This window comes from Brassica napus, chromosome C2 (genome assembly GCF_020379485.1).
Source record: "Brassica napus cultivar Da-Ae chromosome C2, Da-Ae, whole genome shotgun sequence".
In the NCBI taxonomy this organism is placed as follows: Eukaryota; Viridiplantae; Streptophyta; class Magnoliopsida; order Brassicales; family Brassicaceae; genus Brassica; species Brassica napus.
Window position 1 is genome coordinate 52,981,025 of NC_063445.1, and position 22,411 is coordinate 53,003,435.

General features: G+C 35.9%; 2 protein-coding genes and 1 long non-coding RNA gene across 7 annotated transcripts; 2 read left to right on the forward strand and 1 right to left on the reverse strand.

Annotated features, from left to right (window-relative positions):
• The first annotated feature begins 360 nt into the window (after nucleotides 1-360).
• Nucleotides 361-6,660, forward strand: LOC106347636 (Fanconi anemia group I protein). The gene is made up of 13 exons (XM_013787224.3): nucleotides 361-1,521; nucleotides 1,869-1,950; nucleotides 2,045-2,236; nucleotides 2,346-2,410; nucleotides 2,479-2,638; nucleotides 2,833-3,078; nucleotides 3,161-3,277; nucleotides 3,484-3,675; nucleotides 3,768-3,852; nucleotides 4,114-5,027; nucleotides 5,130-5,631; nucleotides 5,709-5,899; nucleotides 5,979-6,660. Exons 1-13 carry the CDS (start codon nucleotides 491-493, stop codon nucleotides 6,483-6,485), a joined length of 4,284 nt encoding a protein of 1,427 aa, XP_013642678.1. The 5' UTR covers nucleotides 361-490; the 3' UTR covers nucleotides 6,486-6,660.
• A 156-nt stretch (nucleotides 6,661-6,816) lies between these two features.
• On the forward strand, nucleotides 6,817-14,568 carry LOC106367113 (protein GAMETE EXPRESSED 2-like). Its single transcript, XM_048747036.1, is given in 15 exon segments — nucleotides 6,817-7,213; nucleotides 7,515-7,853; nucleotides 8,052-8,378; nucleotides 8,456-8,721; nucleotides 8,798-8,930; nucleotides 9,013-9,321; nucleotides 9,401-9,525; nucleotides 9,609-9,835; nucleotides 9,837-10,127; nucleotides 10,217-10,446; nucleotides 10,948-11,186; nucleotides 11,270-11,426; nucleotides 11,789-11,937; nucleotides 12,022-12,113; nucleotides 12,199-14,568. Coding segments are annotated over 15 exon segments (3,363 nt in total). The 3' UTR covers nucleotides 12,281-14,568.
• Nucleotides 14,130-16,663, reverse strand: LOC106347664. Of its 5 annotated transcripts, XR_001270763.3 has the most exons (8): nucleotides 16,423-16,663; nucleotides 16,227-16,328; nucleotides 15,533-15,921; nucleotides 15,306-15,429; nucleotides 15,142-15,223; nucleotides 14,917-15,039; nucleotides 14,681-14,838; nucleotides 14,130-14,592 (listed from the first exon to the last, which is right to left on the reverse strand). It is a non-coding gene; the product is annotated as an uncharacterized LOC106347664 (long non-coding RNA). The 5 variants fall into 5 exon arrangements; XR_001270754.3 differs by having other exon boundaries at nucleotides 15,306-15,921; nucleotides 16,251-16,328; XR_001270752.3 differs by having other exon boundaries at nucleotides 15,306-15,921.
• Between the last annotated feature and the right edge of the window lie 5,748 nt (nucleotides 16,664-22,411).

Here is a 22,411-nt window from a genome sequence, read left to right on the forward strand (position 1 = left end):
GTTGTTTGATAGTCCTCGTGGCACGTACCATCATCATCCACCATATTCTTGATGATCAGTGTTAAAGATGTGCTTATTTCGATTACCATGTACTGTATTTTGCAGAAAAGTAATTACATTCTTAGTAAGCGTTACAGATTACTGAATTTTAATGAAATTTTGAAATCTAAACAGAGCATATGTTATTGGATTAATAATTTAATAATTTTAAAACTATAGATCACTATTATTCGTTTAATAGTTTATATAATAGTTAAAATATAATCGTGTTTAATCCTTAGAATTTATTCCTGAATTTTAAAACAATTAAAACACAATAACATTTCGACACACAATTTTGAGTGACTGACAACAGTCCCGATTCTTTAGGCCTTATGGCCCATAGAAACTAAGGCCCAAACAATTTTTCCCGCGTAAAGGCAAATGAAAACCTAAAACTATCTTCCCTCAGAAGTTTCGAAACCTCCATTCATCCCGCCGGGGGAAAAAAATGACCGTCGCAGCCGAAGAACCGTCGCACCACGCTCAGAAGCCTCTCACCGATAACGACATCATCCGCTTAGCCCAGTACCACCACTGCCAAACCAGCCTCTCCCTCCCTCCCTACCTCCTCTCTCCGACCTCCCACGATCCTCTCCTCTCGTACCTCAAATCCCGCTCCTCTCTACCTTCCCCGTCGAAGCCCGTTTCAGAGTACGCGATCGCTCTCCTATCGCTAATCTCTCTATCCCCGACTACTCCGTCTCTCCCCTCTCTCCTCGCATCTCTTCTCATCGCCTACACTCAGATCTTCTCCGAAATCCCGAGCGATTCGGATTCCCTCAAGACGATTCAGCTCTTCGGAACTCTGTTACGGTACCTACACGTCAAGGAGATCAAATCCGTCGTCGATTCGATCTTATCCGGTGTGTCTAGAGTTATCTCTGTTGATGACGCCCAGCTGTTTGATCTATTGCCTGTGTGCTTTGATTTGTTGCGTAGAGAAGCTAAGGCTAGTGAGATAGATTACGTTAATTCGGCTATAGATCGTGTTCTCACCTGTGAATGGGAGAAAGGGTTTCTGACGAAAATGGTATCTCTTGCTAAGGAGTTAACGTTTCTTGATAAGGGGAGAAAGAGTGAGTTGCTGGAGAAAGTGTTTTTGGGTGTCAAGTGTATAGACTTGCAGGACTTGCCTTCACTTGTGTATCAGTTACTTGTTCTTGCTTCGAAAGGTTTTTGCAAGAGGGAGTTGATTGGAGGAGTTGTTTGCTTTTTTGGTTCCAAAGCTGAGAGTAGAGTAGCGTCTGTTCTTAGGCAGATCGAGGGGACTGTTCTTCTCCATGTGAATTTTGCAGTGAAGCAGGATCCTTCACTGGGGCAGGAGGTTGTGGCGTTGGTTAAGTCTGATCTCAGGGCTTTTAATCATTTTACAGTCGCGGTTCTGTTTTCGGTTGCGAGGGTTAGAAAGTTCGGTGAGAACTCATTGGGGGTATTGAGAACGGCTTTGCTTAGTGCGTACAACGATTACAGACTCTCCAAGTAAGTAGTGAAAAAATTTCTTACTTGTTTTGGATTTTCATGCGATCTTCCTGGAACTGGTTATTTCTTGATGTTTATGTTAAAAAAGAATGCACCCATTTAGGTGAACTCTCCTTTGCTTTATTATTCATGTGTCTAGAAGAAAAGAATTTACATTTCCTTTCACCTTTGGTAAAAACAAGTTCAAATAACTCACGTAATGGCTTACCATGGAAACTAAATCAGAATGAAAAATGTATGAGGATTATTTTCTTTTACTTACGTCTTAGGCTGTAGGAAACACTTCTGTGACGTTTCACCATGTAGGGTACACTTTACCAATTCTTCTTTTTGCCGATGATATACAGAGATTGCAAGTGGCTACCTGATGATCTGAAGGAAGAGAGTTTACTGCATGCCAAATTGGTTGAAAAATCTTTGCTAAGAGCGGTATTTTCCTCTACCTTTTTTTTTTGCTTTTGAGCTTTTAGTCCTGTGTATCATACGAGAAGATTAAGAAATATGTTTTCTTATATTTTATTAGGTTAGTGAGTGCAAATATGGGAGGGAACATGTGTTTCCGAGTGTTATTCGATTTGGCTTTATGTTGCTAGAATCTGTTGAAGAAGGTAGATCCAACGAGTCTGGTGGTTCCAGTGGCGTACTGGGTATTGAAAAGCTTAGTATTCAGATTCTGGGAACCCTATTTGAAGTCCATGATATGACAAGAAACGAGGTTGATAAACCGTTTGATTACTGATGCATTAATTATTCTTAATGCTTTTTTGCCTGACATTCAAACTTTTATTCTAGAAACTTTGTTAAGTGACATTCATATTGTGCAGATAATTGAGCAATGCAAGTTTCGCATTCTTTCTTTGAAATGCGCAAAGAGCAAGCCGATATTAAGGTCAGTAACGCTTAATTGGTTATTGTTGTCAACCATTTTTACATGTGCTGAGAAGGTGGAGTTTGTAGGTTGTTGGGGTTTCTTGTCCAGAGATACTCACTTATCATGTTGGAATATGTCCATCATCTCAAAGAATTATTGGATTATTTCACTCTCATGGAGGGAAATATTAGCTGTTTTCTGGTTTCTGCTGTTATCCCGCTCATCAAATTCAGCCGTGATCTGCAGGTAAAAGTATACGTGTTGCACATCCTCTTTTGTTCTACTTTCTTCTGCACATCTGTTGCTGCTTGGAGTGTTTCAGCTGGTGAAACTGAAATTACTCGTCTATTTGTATTCATTTTTTCTGATCTATGAAATTTGGAAAAGTAAACGAGCTTTTTACGCCAAAACCTCGGATTAAATTTAAATTGATGATGCAGGATTATACCATCTTGGTGATTCGGAAGGCTATGTTTAGACGTGAAGATACAGTTCGTGTATCAGCGACGAAGGTAATAATTGAACTTATACTTGCAGAGAAACAAGCTAAGGAAGACAGCTCATTTACTCTCCAAGACTCATCAAGCCAAGCCAGTTCTAGTCAGCACACTGAAGTGAGCTGCACTGTGAGGGGAAACCTCTTTACTGAACTGAATGGGTTGCTTCAAAGATGTCTTTACCAACAGGTGTCTTTTCCGTCCTTGATCATGGAAAATTTATTTCAAGAATTTGTAGATCGTCTTAGAGCTCTTTCGTATTTATATCCAGGCAAAGGTGAAAGAAGTAGTTTATGATGGGCTGGTGAAGTTAGTCCTGATTGATCCATCAAGTGGAGCACATGTATTGGACTTTCTTATGCCTCACTTTCTTCGTTTCTTCAGACAGGTAACTGTCAAATGCTACATCCTCTCTCCACACTGATAATAGCTTTTCCGTCTGGCTTGTTAGAAGAGTGAAAAGTTGCTATATTTTTGAACTTCTCTGGGACCTTGAATTTCTTTACAGGATTGAGCTGTTGCCAAAATTTTAAACTTTTTTGTTGATAGACACATTTTCATGCACGCCTTGACAACTTATGATTATACTGGCAGGACACAGATTTTCAGCTTGGAATCACTCCATGCATTAAAGTAGAAGGTGGAAAATTTATTATTGAAGAGCCCTTGGATAGGCTTCTCTTTTGTATCTCTTGGATTTTACTCCTTCAACCGCACAACAACTCTGATCGGCCTTCTGATGCCACCTGGCCATGTTTTGGTTTCGCACTTACTCAAGAAAATGAGGTACTGGGAGCAGAACTGGTCTTATGTTACCTAATAATGCCTAACTTTAAATAATAATGTGTTCGTTACATTTTAATTCCCAATGTGAGCAGCAGGCAGGAAGAAATGTATCTCATGAAGTGTACTCCAGTACTTTGTTGAAGGTCCGAAACTTTCTACTAGGCAAAAAATTAGGAGGTATGTGACAAATGATCTTTGTTGAAAAATCATTGACTATTCTTTTCATTTTGATCTGGTTAGGTTACCTGAACACGTTGGTCTGCTGTTACTTTTGTTAACCTTCATTTCTGGCTCATATAGGTTGCGTTACTTAGACTAGAAACTAAATAAAATCTGGAGATGGTGAGTGTTAAAAACTGATAGGAGCATCTCAGTTTTTAAATTGTTCTGTTTATTTTAAGTACTTGAGCTGCTGATGATCTTGTTTACATTTTACAGATATTGTTGGGCTGTCTCAGGATACAGTTTCCGCATCTCTAGAAGAAGATAAAAGAAAATCCTATTGTCTGATTATATTGGGCATCGTTCAAGTGCTGCTAAATTATATCATAACGGATCTAGAGAAACAGCCAGAAGGAAAGAAAGGTGAAATTGAAAAGGATATTGTTGATTTGGTTGATCTTTATGAATCACTGGAAAAGGAGGCGGGGAAATCAAAACAGAGCAATATCGGCAAGAGAGTACGATTCAGCTCTCGTAGTAAATCTGATGATACTGATGTGGGATTCGCAAGTATCAACGAAGAGCGAGAACAAGTTCCCTTTTTGTCTACTTCAAGTATCTACCAGCTATTTCTAATCGCCTTCAAACTCCATAGCAGCAAATCAGCATGTAATCTTTCAGGTTCGCAGGATCACAGCCAGTCATCATCAGCCAAGACGGAGAAGTCAATATCTGGAGTTTTGTCTTTCACTTTGCATGTTTGTGTTGGACACATAAGATCACCTCTTTGCATGAAGGAGGAAAATCCACTTAAACCGTTGGTCTATGGTGACATGATAGTTCTGGGCCCTCCACTGATGAAAGTAGTTTACCTGCTAAAGCCAGGACCACTTGTAGTAACCGGACAGATGAATAAAGGAAGGAAAGATGCTGAAGGAAGAAAACAGTGTCTACATCTGGCCTTGCTTAGCTTGAAAGAGCTGCTCAGTATATATTCAAATGGATCTGGCTTGACTGGGTTGCTTGAGGATTTGTTGGCAGTGCCTGCATCCGACGATGCTATTTTAGAAGAGTGCAGCGAAGCTTCAAAAATTGAAGATCCACTTGTAAAGAACATCGAAATTTTCATGGAAAAAGTCATGAAGCCCATGATCACAGACCTTATCGCCCAAAACTCTAACGATGTAGAGGTGAGTTCCTTCAACTTCAAAATAAAATGACTTTAGTTTCTCTTTAGCACATTCTTTTACGTACAGGAAGCTAATACTATAATATTCACATGCGCTGTTCAGATTCTTTGTGACATAGTGTTGATGCTTGGGAGCACTCTACCTGACAAATTGAAACAACGGCATGGATCATGGGCTCATGAAATCTTCAGAAGCTGTGAAACATCTAACACCACTGTTGCAAAGAGCGTTTTAAAACTTGCCATCTCTTTTACCACATCTCCTGGTGATCTCTCCATAGCCGTGGAAGTGGCTAAGGAGTTGCAAAATGTCATCGGTTTCGACAAATCTGATACATCACAAGTCTCCGAATCATACATGATCGTAAACCAGTCGACAAGTGCTTCAATAACTTCTAGCATACTGCAATTAGTTGATTCAGCGATAGGTGACATGGATTGGGGCACAAAGAAGCTAAAGAATTTGTATGTGGCCTCTCAGAAGAACATCCATCTCGACCATGATGATGAGAGTACATTTGGATTGGCTCTCGAAGAAGCCCTTTACGCAATGGCTGAGTCAACAGTCCGGATACTCTCTTCCTTTGTTTTGATGAACCTCAAAGGTAATCTGCTTGCCTAATCTGCTTCTGGTTAACTCTAACTTAGCTTGTTAATGAACATTTGCTTTCATGATCTGCAGACTCGCAAGCAGCACAGTTTCTCAGATTGGCTGTTAAGTTTTACAAACAATTAGCACAGATTGTGAAACAGAGGATTGCTCCCAAAGGTTGCAAGCAAACTCTTCCCAGCCTTAAATTTCAAAAACTCGTGGAACTAACTTGCAAGAGTCTCACGGTTCCTTTATATCCCTTTTTAGCTGAAATGCAAAAGGTAAAAAGATTGATTGTTTCTTCGTTATTAATGTAATGATCCATAATCTTAAACGTGAATCCTTCTTCCAAAATTGCAGGAACAACAGGAAAGTGTCAGTTCCAATTCCAAGGGTATAATCAACAAGATCAAACAGGAGAACAAATGCATCCCTGATTTGATATTCCAGATAGAAGACTATGAAAGATACCTAATACAGCTAAGCAAAGTTACTAAATTGAATTTGCTGAGGCATGCCAAGCGCAGCACTGCTAGAGACTTCAAGATAATTGAAGATGCAGAAGCTCCTGCTGGTGGTGAAGATGGAGGAAACCAAGAAGAAACAGAGACACAGAACAACAACGTTGGTGGTAATGAGGATGGTTTGGGAGAAGAGTCGGAAGATGATCCGGAACAAGCATCACGGGACTTAGATTCTGATAAAGCCATAGCAGCAGAAGAGAATGATGAAGACCAAGAAGAAGAGAAAGAAGGAGAAGATGATGATGAAGCTGAAGAAGAAGGAAGTGGCTTAAGTCGTCCTAAAAAGATAGCAAAGAAGAGTTTGGTCGTGGAAGATTCTGATGAAGATTCTGTAACATTTTAGGTTCATGTTTGTAAACAAAAACTTGGAAACTCAGAGATGGGTAGCTCTCCTTCATCCATGGCCGTTTATACTAGCGCAAGCCTTGATGTTTCATGGCTGCTAGCGTGCACTGCATGTCGTTTATATTGCTGATTAAAAACAGATAAAAATTTAAATTGGTTTAAACTCGTTCCTCCACGACCTGTCTTTGTCTTATTAAACCGCAAAGATGAAATCATACGGTTGATATTACACTAATGACACGTGTTCTCATCTCTTCACCGATCAAATAGTTAAACACAGTAGCAGTTGGCGCCTTCTTCATCAATCGTCACCGTTTCTCTCAACAACAATGGCCATCACAGTCGCTTCACTCTTGACTCTCTTCTTACTCACTCCATCCTTAAGCGTAGATGAATCTGGCCTCCCGAAGTTTTCTTTCAGTTGGTCGGACGACAAGAACAAGTTTAAATCTGGTGAAATCGCCAGAATCTCGATCAAAGTTCTTGGAAACTTCGAAACCAATGGGAACGCTTCGTTAGGACAGGGAGCGTTTAAGCCGACACTTACTGTCAACGGCAAAACTGGGAACAGTACGTACATTTCTGGTGTTTCGCTGGATCTTGGTGCCGATATTAGCACGTGGAAGATTTCTTTTATTCCCATCATGGTTGGGGTTCTCAACATCGTTATAGATGATGAAACTTTCAAAGTCCTGGATTCGTCGTTACATTTTGAAGTCGAACCAGGTTCGGTTTCTTGAATTGTTTCTGATGTTCTTCAACCTGTTCTGTTGCATGGTTAAGTTGTTTAATATTATGGGTACATGGCCGATTCTGAGATTTATGGGACCTGAAAATTTATACATACTATTAATTAATTAAAATTTTAGGGTCTAGACGAATGTTTCACCAGCCATGTCTGGTTACTGATTAGTATTTTGTTTTATAATATTAATAATCTATTAAAGAGTGTTTTATAATAGTTATGATGTTCCTTATGCTATTCTGCATCTGATTAGTATTGTGTTTCTTTTACTCCTTTGTGTAGGGTTAATGCACCCATCTGTCAGTGTTGTTTCATGGATGGGTCTTAACAACGTGTTTGAAGCTGGGACGAATGCATCCATCTTGATTCTTCCATTGGATGCATTTGGAAACAACATCTCCTTTTCCGGGAAGGAGATGGAGCTGCAGGGGTTTTCCTTGTCTCTTCAGAATGAAAATGGTTCATTTGCTACCATTTTTAATACAACACACATCAGATGGATGGAGTCTGGTTATATTTCCATTGAGTTTGTTCTTGTCACCGCTGGAAAATTCTTACTGCTTGTGGAGAAAGAAAGCCAAACCCTGAACGGTGTTCCACTACCTCTTGAGGTTAATTCAGGTGTGATATTGACTATTTTTCCATAAAACTTTTAGTTCCTTAAACAATTTAGTAATAATTTTAGTTAAAAATTAGGGGTCTATGTTTATATATCAATTGGAAAGTTTTTGATGGCCGCCAATGTTTCACTCGGCTATGCCCAGGATCGGCTCTGCGTAGTTGATCAATCTTTTTCTATACTTGTTGTTTTTTGAGTAGGGCCTCTAGATGTTTCAAACTGTGTGAGCATATGGAAGTCAGATCTAAACACATGGCAGATATTTTCCAAAATGGAGATCATGTTACACCAGAGAGACCGGTTCGGAAACCTAGTATCTGGATTTTACGAGTTTGATGCTGATGTGGTGGGGAAAGAGACTGGCTTATCCATACCGGTAGCAGATTTCCAGTTTGAGTATGTGGATCCAGGGATCCAGTTGATGTCTTTCACCTTGTCTGAGCCAGGAAGCTTCTTGATCACTCTTTCTGATATGGAGCACAATAAGAGCATCTCTAGTATGCCTTATGAGTATACAGTCTATATAGGTCAGTGTTTGCCAAAACCTTCTCCATGGGAACAAGTTTTGTGAATGTTTCTCTTCTCTCATTTATTTTCTTGACAGGCTATTGTGATGGAGCAAGAAGTATTGTAAATGGTTCAGGGCTCAATGCTTCTATTGCTGGAGAGCCTCTTGGCTTTTCTATATACCTGAAAGATGCTTATGGTTATCCCTCATCAGTCCAAGTGGATATACTTCAGGTTAGAATCATACAAGAGGCTGATTTTTCGTATGTTTTGCCAACCATAAAGCCAAGAGAGACCCTCAATGGTACAAAAGTATCAAGTTACAGAGCTGCTACACCGTTGTATGAGAAACACGGCGGAGAAGTAAGTAGTGTATCTGCATATGTTCTTGTACATAACCCATAACACCTGGTGACTTAAGGTGGTTTCCTTCTTGCAGGCCTTACTTAAGCAGGCGAGTGTTTTTGACGTATCTTATACTCCAAGACAGAGTGGAGTTTATAAGATCTTTATATCCTCTGGGAACATAGTCCTCAATGGAGGCCAACCTTTCATCAAGGAAGTTAAAGCAGGTATGATCAGGCTCCATTACCGCGATTTCGACAAGTTATATACTTCTTATTTGTGATCAGCACACTCTCTGCTTTCTCTTAGGTGAAGTGAATGTGGCATCTTGCATTGTAACCCAATTCAATGCAAAAGTGCCAAAGGAAATCAAGAATGATATTGTGGTCTTACTAGTGGACATCTTCAACAATCCTGTGCCTTCACAGCCATCTCGGTTAAACCTTGAGATAACCTCAACTAACACATCAAGTTTCACTACATGGAACTTTGTCGATAACACTGATGGGACATATATTGGTAGCTATCTAGCCATGGATGTCGGTACTTTCCGGATGTGTGTAACCTTTGACGATAAACATATCCAACCTTGCCCCTTTGACGTCAATGTGTACAGCAGTAAGTCCTTTTACTTATCATTTATTTTCCCATTTACATCTTTCATATGTCTTTGAGATTCTCTCCTATGACTACTTAGGTGGATACTTTCCAAAGGCCTATGATGATGAAGTCAACGTGTGGGAAGATGAGTCTATCTCTTTCTATCCTCTGGAAAACGACTACGTTGCTGGTGACAATGCGAGCCTTGTTGGTTTTTCACAAGTGAGCATCTCTTTCTATGTTTTGGCAGATTGTGACATTCTCTTGTCTTTTGACTTAAACTGTTGTTGTCTGGATATTATTAGCCAGATCATGGTTCTCTTCTGAGAGATGGGAACCTTCTTAGATACACACCGATCAAGGACTTCTCTGGAAACGACTCCTTTCTTTACACAATAGTCGATATCAATGGAAACTTAGGCATAGCTACAGTTTACATCATCATCCTCACTGCTCCTCCTCAGTTTTTATCCTTTTCTGGAGGATTACAAGCAACTGAAGATGTAATTAGTCCTAGATCAGGGCAAGTACTCGCTATTCTCTTTAATTCTCACTTCAGGTATAATAATCTTATTCTTGAATGTTTATTATTACAGTGGCTTCTCTGGTCTGGAGATAAGCTACTCAGACAAGCTGGAGAACATTTCAGTCGCTGTACAAGCACTTTCCGGATCGGTTATTTTGTCTCCAATGCTGATGCAGTTCAGGTTGCCTGGTAGTGGAAGACTCTCAGTTAGAAATGGTGGTGAAGATGGAAGGCTTTTGATCTTAGAAGGACAAATAGGAGTTATCAATCCTGCACTTCACTCAATACAATATCTAGGGTATATATGTTATCCCAGATACTCTTACTTGCGTCACAAGTTTCGAACTTCTCCCTAGATTGAACTTTGTTTGTTTTCTTTGGCCTCAGGAACGAGAACTTTTCTGGTGTTGATTCTCTTCGGCTTACTACAAGGAACAAGAATGGGATTAATCAACTAGATGTTCCTGTCTTTGTGGAACCTGTGAATGATCCACCGTTTATAAATGTTCCTCACTATATAATGCTTGAGAGTAATGGGACAGAGTCGCTTATCTTCCACAAGGAAACAGACAAGTTCAACTTCTCAGTTGGAGATCCAGATCTTGCTGGTTTCCCTGGTAATGTTAACAACAACACAACTTCACTCCTGTTCACTTTAAGATGCCCGAGATTTTAGGAATTATAGGCGATTTAGTAAAAAAATTAATATTTTAAAAAATTTGGAGCTTATAGGCGAAATTTGTTAAAGATTTTAATTATTATCTTAAAACAAATTTGAAGGGTTATGTTTATGTAAATTATTTCTTTATATGCGAATGTTTCATTTGCCTATACCGACCGACAATCTATTTTTGATTGATGAAAGAAAAATGTTTACGTAAATTATTATTATTATTATTTTTTTTGATCAACTACGTAAATTATTTCTTAAAACCAACTCCTAGACTCCCAGATTTAAGGAATTATAGGCAATTTAGTAAAGACTTTAATAATAATTTTTTTTAAAAAAAATTGGAGACTTTATATTCACGTAAATTATTTTTAAAATTTTGGGGTTATAGGTGAATGTTTCACTTGCATATACCGACTGACAGTATATTTTTGACAATACATTTCAGGTGGTGAATCTCATTTTTTAGTAACGTTCTCGGTGGAAGTTACTGACGGCTTTCTTCGGACAAACTTACCGTCCGAGCTTATAAACTCAACCGAGCTAAAGTTCAAAAACATATTCAGGTGGCAGCCAATTCAGACTTACGCTTCCATTTCTAAACACGTGAATGTCAAAGCCAGTGGGATCAGGTTTCGTGGAACGATAAAGCAATGCAACGACCTAATGGAACGGCTTCTTCATCACGTAAAAGTCAATCATCTATCTTTTAGTTAGTTTGAATGTTTTTTCTGGGGTGTCTTGATATCTTTATTACAAATACCGTGTAGGGAGGCGAGAACGGGGCTATCTTGACCTTGAAAATGAGTGACATGGGGAATTACGGGTGCTTTCTTGATTGCGCTGAGAGAATTTCACTGCCTTTACACGCGGTGGCTCGCGTAAACCTTATTAGAAAGAGACCCTTAAGTTCCCTTGCAGCTCATGGTACGTGTATGAAACACTTGGAGTGGTTTTGACTCAGTTTGGTTTACTTGTTTTCTAATCAATTGAATTTGTTTAGGTTTCAATTTGGGTTTTACCTTGATCCAAAATGTTTCAACTTTGTTAAACCTGGTGTTATTGCTTTTATTTAGTCTAAATCCGTTTAGTTTAAACAATATTAAAGAAATCGTTAGGCGGTAATTAGATTATTTCGTTTACAATCGATTTACCATAGGCATACTGAGTTTGGTTTGATTTAAAACCTAATATTGGTTTATCATTGCTGTACGGTACGTTAGACTGGTTTTTTTTTTTAGTTTTTATGACCACCTCTAGCTTTAATACCTTTTGTCACTTGGTCGCAGTTTTAGGATCTGTGATTGTGGTGGAGTCTCTAGTGGTATTCTCTCTCGCTAGTATACTTCTGTTCTTCACTTGCAAATGCGCATTTCTTCTCCTACACGAGAGAAGAAGCCAACATAGTGTTCACATGAATCCGCAGAAACCAACGATGGTAATTAAACACTCATCTCTCTTGTGTTTTCTTACAGACATTTGTGTCCAAATATAACCAAGATATGTCTCTCTTCTGGACCAGGACAATGCCAAATTGTTAAATGACAATGTTTCAACAAGAATTGTCACTCGTTGTTTCCCGGAGAGTATCTGGAATCGCCATGCACCTAACAGGTACCGTATAATTGCGTATATATTATACATTGGATAAATAATCTAGGAATAAGTATATGATTTATGTGTTATTTTGGTGGTAAAGACAAGTCGGCGAAACTTCTGCCACGCAGAACAAGGAGTTGCCAGAGATTAACATTGTTCCGTTCGAGCTAGAGAAAGGCTAGAAGTTGATGAATCTGAGCCATCATGATGACATACCCGTGCAACCTAGTGACATACAATCAAGTAATTCGGATTAAAAAAAATCTCATGGAAGGTGAAAATATATGCAAAAACAAGAAAGCCATATATATATATAGGCTATGTCCTCATGATTTTATGTCTATTCTAACACCTCCTTATTTTGTAAGCAGTTCTCATCACAAAACATTTTTTTTTTCCTTTATAAAGTTCCTTAAACCAACCAAACATTGTTTTTCATGCTTTTGTTGTTACGCTCCTTTCTTCTTTGATATTACCAACTAGGGTCGGTCCACGCGAATATGCTTTATATGTGATGTATATATCTATGGAATTGTATGTTATTTTTGTGTGTGTTCTATAAGCTTTTGCAAGAGAAATGTATTATACTGTTTTTGGTTTCTAAGAACTTTGGTGTGTAAAGGGATTATGTATGTTAATTAAAATTAATTATGTATGATTTTGATGTTTCTGTCTATATTAAGTAGGTTGTGGCGTATAACCTATTAGATTGGGTGTATACGATGTTGGTGGTGCTTTCTAGTTATTTTGTGATAATTTTGAATACATAATTGGTTGGTAATTGTTTTTTTTTTTGCTATATTTGGAAATTGTTTATATTATAAATTCACACTTAAATGTAGAGTTATAAAATTCCATTTCAAATATTTCAATTCGTTTAATGTTGTTGTCCAGTTGTAAAGAAGATACCCTCCATGCATAACTAATTCATGACTTTTATAGCTTAGTTATATGTGTTTACTATTACTATTATGTAAACAATTTGGTTTTATTAATTATTTTCAATTAGTTTCTTAATTTTTACAGTTTTAATTTAATTTTTTGCTGTTTTATTAAATGAATAATATTATTATTAATGTTTTTTGTTCAATTTTGCTTATTTTTTTATTTTAAATAAGGTTATATTTTATAGAACCAAAAATACCTAAAAACAATAAAGATGATGAAGATATATATATTATAATACTTTCTTTAATTTACTTTTAAGCTTTTAGTAATATTTTAAAATTTAGCTGGTTTCTTTAGAAATATGATGTCACGATAATATTCAAATTCTTTTAATTAAGAGATTAACTATTCTGAATTATGAAGCCTCAGTTCAAAAAAAAAAAACTATTCTGGATTATGTAAATAAATTATTTGTAAATTCCAAGTCAAATTTTATTGTATGTTAACATATTTTGATGATCGTAGGAGCATTCGGTTTTGTCTTGACAACTGTGCAGCGTTTTCTGTATGAGTAACATATCGTCAATGAGGATAAAGATAAGTGTTGGTACAGAGTTTTAAAAATGGTTGATAATATGTTTTTTAAAGTTAGATTAACTGTACAAACCTGAGATGGAGTCATCAGCAACGTTCGTAGCGTTAGGTGACTCAGTGCTTACGACCAGACGACTAAGGTTGCTTGTACTCGGCTCCCCGGTGTCAGTTCGAGCTCTTTCTTTTGATGTTTTCTTCACCATAAAGAGTTTTTTTGTGATTGTAGGTTGAGATTTCAGAGAATTGTCGAAAGATATAGGGAATTAGCAGAGGCTATAAAATGAATTAACTCGACGGGTACATACTAATTCTTAGGAAATGTGAAAATACATTAACTTATCTCCCACGCAATTGATGTTATGTTCATTAATTCATACAATTTAAAGTATCAGCAGGAAACAATGTCTGTAACATAACAACAGATGGGATCAATATATTGGATTTAGCTGGAGCTGGTACTAACTATCATTCAAAACGTTTGCTTATTGTTTGGATTCTAGATTAAGGGTAAGTCGGTTATACGAAGATGATGGTAAAACACTTGTTTCCTACAGACAATAAGCTGGGACCAATTGTCGCCCGTCTTAATATATAGGGAGTTACATATACATCAATTTTGGAAACTGAGACATATTTTATAAAGATAGTCTGAACCAAACATAGATTACCCAAAAGAGGAGGGAAACATAAATGAACTTGTTCAAAAACAAAGGAAAAAAAACCTAAGCATTATTCAAAGAAGAAATACTCATGCCAAATCTATCATTATTTTTATCTATGACTTGAGTGCTTTCTTGACCATCTTAGAACATCCTTGCTGGAGACTTAGTTGTGTTGACACCACTTGGACCTGCTCCTGTATTTGGTGCTGCCTTAGCAGGTACTGAGTTGGCACCAGACATATCATCTTCATAGACTCTCATGTTATGCAGTTTCGTCATCATTACCCCGTCAAAACACACAAATAGACTCTACAGCAGTATCATCAGCAATGACCATTTCCACACCGTAGCTATAAGACAGTGAACGTTTATAAAAAGTCAAGACCTACACGTGATACCAAAATGAATGTAAACAACATACTACGGAATTATACATACCAAAGGACACCAACAGCATTAGTATTGTTGCAGTGAACACATGTAAAGGCTGAGACAGTGCATTGAAGCTTCCTGGTACAGTTGGAGCAAGAAACGTAGCACAACCCTTTGTCTATCTTGATGCCGGTGATCATGCCGATACAGATAAAATAAATATCCTACATTATTGGAATATCAGAATCACATACAGAGTGCTGAAAATGGAAATTATCGTATGTTAAAGCTAGTTGTACTACCTGAGCTCTTCTTCATTCTTGTCACCGAATTCATTGAGCTCAGCTATAGTCAGAGGCTCGACCTTGGCATAGCCCCTCAGCAGTGGAGCTGCTGATGCATGCCCAGTGTCGCTATAGAACAGCCTACATAAATGGACAGTAACCCGACAGGTTTAGTGTTTAATAAGTTATATAACATATATAGTCAATGTGAAGCGTACATTTAATAATCAACAAAGTTCTTACTTGTAAAAATATCGTTCCCCAACATTAGTCTCCTTGTTGAAATAGATGTGTGTCCATGATGTGGCATTGAGAAACAAACGACCTGAAGATGTGGTGAGTGTGTTAAGTAGCATATATACGATAGCAGACCGTTAAAACATAAAGAATAAGTAAATAACTCCCACAATTTTTGGATGAATGCTGGTTGCAACAACCGCTCGTGGATCGCCACGTACGGCCTCAAGCTTGGTGTGAAACTTAATAGATTGTGAGTCGAATAAACTCAATGTCACGGAAACATCACTGATACTGGAAAACATGTATCAAAGTGCTTAATATATACTATTACAAAAAAAAAAGTAAGAAATCAGATATGCAAAGTTGAAGGGTTTAATCTGAAATAGTAAAATACTTATCCATTTTAATGGTTGCCATCATCCGGCTCTTGTCTTGGGGTGGGTCACTCACAGTACTTTTAACCGCAGTTAGCTCACAAACAATATGTGTGTGATAATCAATATTAAATATTTTATCTTGCTATATAGATGAACAGATTATAGGAAGAATAATTGGGAGTTGAGTGTGAGTTGGCAGGACCAAGCATCTCGTGTGATTACGTAACCTGAAACATTCTTCAGGTGTGGGTGAAGCCGGTTCGGTTATTTCATCCAAAGAGTTAGCATCACTGAATCTAATCAACAGGGAGGAGTAGGAAATCCGGAAGTTCTGATTACCCGCCTTGAGATAAGGCATGTAAGTTGCTAGCCTATTAACATTCACAGTGGCCAGCATGAGGGTCGCCTGAAACACATTAAGAAAGGAAGCATAATCAACAAACAATTTATATATTAATATGAACATGAGTTAAGAACACTTTGAACATGAGTTTAGTTTAAGAACAATATGAACATGATTTAAAAAACAGACTGGTCTTAATTAAAATGAAAGTTTAAGAACACTATTAACATGAGTTTACGAACAGAAACACCTAACAAATATCTAAATTCAAAACCTTGATAATGTTGAGATTACACGCCAAAGTAGCCTAACCTAACGATGAACATGAATTCAAGAACAACATGAACATGAGTTTTTAAAGAAATAACTTTGAATCCAGTAAGAGCATATACACGCCCATCAGCTCCCGACGTTTCTGGCTTCTCAGAATCTGAGAAATCTCACCGCCATGGTTGAAGAACATCGCCTGACTTCAAATCGAAAAAAAGGATCGATGTTCAGAAGAGTTGATCATCCATCGATTCAGATGGGGATGAATCTATTAGGAGAAAAAGTTTTCGTTACTCTGAAAGAGAAGACAGAACGCCAGATCGAAGATTCCCAGAGCGAGTCTTAACGTGGATTGAATACATCGAAACTCTATAGTTGTATCAGAGATCGAACAAGAAGACTCTTGGTTTTTTTTAGTCAAAAAGAATCTTCATTTAATTGTCGAAGAAGAACAGAGAACCCTAAAAATCTTGCTGCAAGTCTAGCTGTCTTTGGGTTGAATCACGGTAGTTAAAATAAGGCCCACTATATCATAAGAAACTCATAAAGGAAACACATAAAGGAAACGCACCAGCCCACACCTTACATGAAACGGTGAGTTTTTACCAACGGGACAGGTGTCGCGTTCTCAGACTCCGAATTTCCCATGTGGCATAACTAAAAAGAGAGAAAACTATCTTTTATATATATAGATAGATAGATTTAGTCAGCTCTCAAACTGAACGTAGAAAAGATAAGTTGATATAATATATATATACATACGGTCTCTATAAATTAATAGTCGATAAATTAATAATTTTTATAAATTAATATATTTCGTCGGTCTCAACTTGGGCCGGTTTAAAATTTGACACAAATAAATAAAATAATAAAGGAGGATTTACCAAATATGACTCAAAACTTAATTTTGATTGCAAAAGTATACCCAAACTTGAATTAAATACAAAACTAACCTAAAAGCTTGTGAAATTACAGCCAGCCCCTTGTGACAAAAAAAAAAAACATAAGCCATTTTTACGAATATAGCCTAAGTAAGTCGTCTGAGATGCTGGAAGTCGTCTGATGTAGTTGATCTTAAAAATAATTTATAAATTTAAAAAAAATATATATTTTGACAAATTAAAAATTAAAATCATGTAATTATAAACAGTTTTAAGTAATGTAAATTAAGATATAATAAAATTGAATAGTTTTCAACATAGATGAGTGAAAGTAGTTAATCATGATATTCTTTAGTTTTATGGTTTGATAACATATGTTGTAGTATTGTATGTACTCTTAGAGTTAGATTTTGGAAAGCTTGAATGTTTTTTTGAAAAATTAAATTTTTACCTATAAGTGTTTATTTTTGTGCACAGTAAACACTTTTGAAGTTTATTTTGATTTTATGAAGTGTTTAGTTAGTTAATTAAGTTTAGGGGTTATGTTTAGGGTCTAGACGACTAACTTGTAAGTCGTCTGGTGAATAATTTAAACCAGACGACTTACATGTAAGTCGTTCAAATATTTCTGCCTAAATTTTTTTAAAAAATTATTTTCCGCTTAAATAATTTAAACGAGACGACTTACTTGTAAGTCGTCTAGGAAATCTTCTATTTTAGTTTTCCGCTAAAAATATTTTAGTTTCCCACTAAAATATTAAAGTCTTCTGGGTGACTTACAAGTAAGTCGTCTAGGAAGTCGTCTGAATCAAAAATATTTAACCTAATTGGATTTTTTTTGTTTCCCTATATAAATAAAAATTTACACATTCTCTATCCTTCTCTCAAATGGCAGCAACAAAAATGTAATGTTCATCATTCTAAAACTCTTCAACTTCTCTCTAATCTCTTTGAACTTATAAACACTAAGGTTTATATCAATTTATTATTTTTGTATCATGTCTTTCCCACTAATTTATCTTGTTTTTGCAGGTTTTTCATCACATGGTTCTCATCTTTCACTCATGTAAAGGTAGATCTATCAAATTTATATATGTATTTTTGTGTGTTCTATAAAAGTATATTTATCTAATCTTCCACTCATTTTCTCTGATTTTAAGCAATTTGAGCGTTTTTGGATATGCAGGTTTTTCAGATCTGGGTTTGGATATGCAGGTTTTTCAGATCTAGAAGACGTCTGGGACGATTTACCTGTTAGTCGTCTAAAATATAATCCGCTAGACGACTTCCACGAAGTCGTCTAGACTTCTTGGAAGTCGTCTGACGGAGTCTTCTCCTATGTCTCTCCCTTTGATAACAGATCTGAGCGTTTTGGTAGATTTTTATGTCTGATTTTTCTTCATTTAGTAACTTTCTGTTGTATAAAGTTCTTACTTTTTTTCCCAAACTAAAACTCTCCAAACCCACTCTAATCTCTTTGACTTGAAAACACCAAACTCTATATGAATTTTTCAGTTTTGTCTCATGTCTTTCTCACTAATCCATCTTTTTTTTTGCAGGTTTTTAATCAGATGGTTCTCATCTTCCACTCATTTAAAGGTAGATCTATTAATTTTAGATATGTATTTTTGTGTGTTCTATAAAGGTAGATTTATCTAATCTTCCACTCATTTTCTCTGTTTTTAAGCCATTTGAACGTTTTTTTATATGCACGTTTTTCAGATCTGGATTTGATATGCAGGTTTTTCAGATCTGGAAGACTTCTGGGACGACTTACCTGTTAGTCGTCTACAATATAATGCGCTAGACGACTTCTAGGAAATCTTCCAGACGACTTCCAGGAAGTCTTCCAGACGACTTCCAGGAAGTCTTCTGACGAAGTCTTCTTCCATATCAAGTGGAGTCTAAGCTTGTCTTTGTAGAGGAATGATCTATAATAGTTTTGTTTGTGGTCTGTTTTTTTATTTGCATTTCTACTCTTTTAGTTATGAATTTTGTAAAATCAGTCATAATGTTTCTCAAGATGTAATATATGTGATAACAATGTGTTTACACATTTACAAATCAATGAAGTAATATACTTCAATAGCCTTTTTCTTATCTTTGGATCTCCCTTATGCAATAATAAACTTCAATGATCTTCTTCTCATCTTAATAAACAAAAATGTTGGTAGCCTCATACTGATACAACATTTTAAGAAGCATTTTAGCCTTTCTTCCAACTCAAAACAATAATCATCATTGGTGTCTATAGCAATAATACTTAAGAGATGGAAACAAACCATAGTAACTAGTCAAAGCATATCACATTTTTTACAAGTTTGTGTTGAAAAAATTAGTCAAATTTAGTAAAAGTAAGGGAGAAAATATATTTTGAAAATATGAGTTTTACGTATCTTGAAGTTACTTATCACTCTTAAATATACAAGTTATTCAAAACTAGCGTAGAAGACTTAAAAACTAGCGTAGAAGACTTTCACGGAAGTCTTCTAGGATCAGTAAGAAACTTTAATTAACGTGAATATTGGTAACCTCATAAATATCACCAATTAAGTTATAAATTTCATTCAGTAGCCCTAATATTGACTAATATAAATGAATTAACAAAAAAAATATTAAAAATTCTTTATAGATTTAGAGAAAATGAAAGTTTATTACACATTGACGCAGACGACTTCCACGGAGGTCGTCTGGACGACTTCTAGGAAGTCGTCTATTTAGGTTAGTTTTGGAATTGATTTTTAACTTAGACGACTTACAGGTTAGTCGTCCACCTTTGTTTGATAAAAAAAAAATTGAAAACATGTTAGTTTTGCATTTGACCGGAATGTGTCAGAAATTTGACTTTCCCTGGACTACTTACAAGTTAGTAGTCCAGTAGAAAATTTAAAAAATTAAAATTTTGTTTTTTCTCGACGACTAACTTGTAAGTCGTCTCAGGTTAGTTTTGTAATTGAATTATTAAACAAAAAATTGTCTTTTTCTAGACGACTTAGACGTTAGTCGTCTCGAGTTTTTTTTCTAGACGGCTAACCTGTAAGTGGTCCAAGATAAGCAAGGTTTGACCAGAATCTCGGAATAAAATCCTGGACGACTTATATGTAAGTCGTCGGACAGACGATTTCCGTGTAAGTCGTCTAGAAAAAAAATATTAATTTTTTAATTTTCTACTGGACGGCTAACTTGTAAGTCGTGCAGAAAAAGTCAAATTTCTGACACATTCCGGTCAAATGCAAAACTAACCCGTTTTCCCTAGACGACTTACATGTAAGTCATCACGATTTTTTTTTTTCTAACAAAGGTGGACGACTAACCTGTAAGTCGTCTAGAAAAAATAAATTGAAAGTCGATTGCAAGACTAACCTCTGCATTGACTAGACGACTTCCAGGTAAGTCGTCTACAGCCAAAATACTTACCTGTAAGTCGTCTAGACGAACAGATCTGGAAAAAAATCTCAATTTCATAGTTTCAACCAGTGAAATAACTTGTTTAGCACACATAAGTCTTTTCCAGGCACCCAGAATCTCAAACAAAAGTGACACACCAAGAATCGCAAGCTTCAATGGCTCTATGAACCATAAAAAATTTAGAATCAAAATCTTGGGATTTTTTTGGATGAATATGGAAAGAAAGTGAAAGAATTGTTGTTTTTAGTTGATAAGAATTGAGAAAGAAGAATTGTAAATCGATTTGAGGTGCATTAAGAGCTTCAAATTGGTTGTTCATGGTGGTTGATGTATTGATGGCAATGACAATCTTGTAAAATACATGAAGATGATGAGGTTGAGAGAGTAAAAATTTCATTTGGAAAACAAAAAAAAAGCTAATGGCATTTTCGTAAATAATGTGAACTTGTGGGTTGAATAGGGCAAAAGAAAATTTCAAAAAAAACATAGGTTAGTTTTGTGGCTGACTTCATGTTTTGAGTCAATTTTGCAAAAAACCCAATAATAAAATAATATTTTTTTAGAAAAATTTATATAAATATATGATCCCATTAAAATTATAAATTAATAATTTATATGTATACATATTTTATATAAGTAAGAACCTATTATCATATCGTTTGTTTTATATTGACGATGAAATTATCTTTATATTTTCTTAACACTTAATATATTTTTGATGAGATTTAGTAATATTATATCTAAAACCAAATTTAAGTTCTATGCAATATATATTATCTACAACAAATAATATAATTAAATTAATATAAATGTCAAATTAAAAAAATTATCAATTAATGTCTATAAACTAAAATAAAATATTTTCCTTATCTTAAAATACAAAATCTAAATAAAGAAATTATTGTAAATTAATATCTCTATAAATTAATAAAATTTCAAAATCCCAACAGTATTAATTTATAGAGGTTGTACCGTATATAGTTTGTTTAATAGAAACAAAAATTAATTCTATCAATCCAGATTATTGATAACTAGGGGCTTTCCGGCGCTACACGCCGGGTTCGAATATCTTGATGTGTGAATTTTTGGATATGTTGTGTGCCACAAATGATGTTGAGGGTCGTATGCTATTGGTATGTGGTATTATAATAAACTTTAATATAGAGATGAATACAATAGAGTGTATTTATTATTTAGAAGCCATGTTCTCTTTAATAAATTTTGAAGAAACCAAATTGAAAGGAAAAATGAACGAAAGAAACAATTTATCTATGATGTACGTATTGTACAAATTTCTCCACTCTCAAAAAGTAATAGCAATCCTTCCATAGATGATTATTGTTTTGAAGATCGCAGCTTCTTGGGGGCTTGAGTCTGGCCATATTGTTTAGGTACTTGGTGTCTCGATCAATAGGATAAACACTTAGCGTTTTTTTTATTTTTACCCAGCAGCGTTCAGAAGTCGAAAGCCTGCGTTTTAGTAACTATGTTATTTATAAAAAAATTAGGTTTTGAATCTTGGTAAGCAAGACTCAGGCAGTAGCCACAGAGTTATATTTTCCACTTTGCATTGTAGAATCAGGATTTGAAATATTTAATATAGAAAGCTTATGTTATAAGTTTTTCTTCTTATGGTATAAAGCACCCTACCAATAACTCAACATTGGCAAAGATCCCAAAGATTTTGACTACACCACTGATCATATTCCTTTGGTGCCAATATTTACCTTATACATCTTTGGTTTAGACAATAAACCCATACTAAAACATCATTGTCATAGAGTTAACAAAAAGAACATGTAATAGTCACAAGAAAAAATTAAGCACCATGAAGGACTATGAACCTAACAAAAAACCAGCTTGGTACTACACTAATTCAGCTTCCTACGTCCTCTTGGTCCACTCGTATCACCTGCAAATCCCTGGATAGGGAACCCTCTTCCAATAGCTTCCTCGTCGCCTGGCAACAAAGGAACCTCATGTTGAAGCATCAA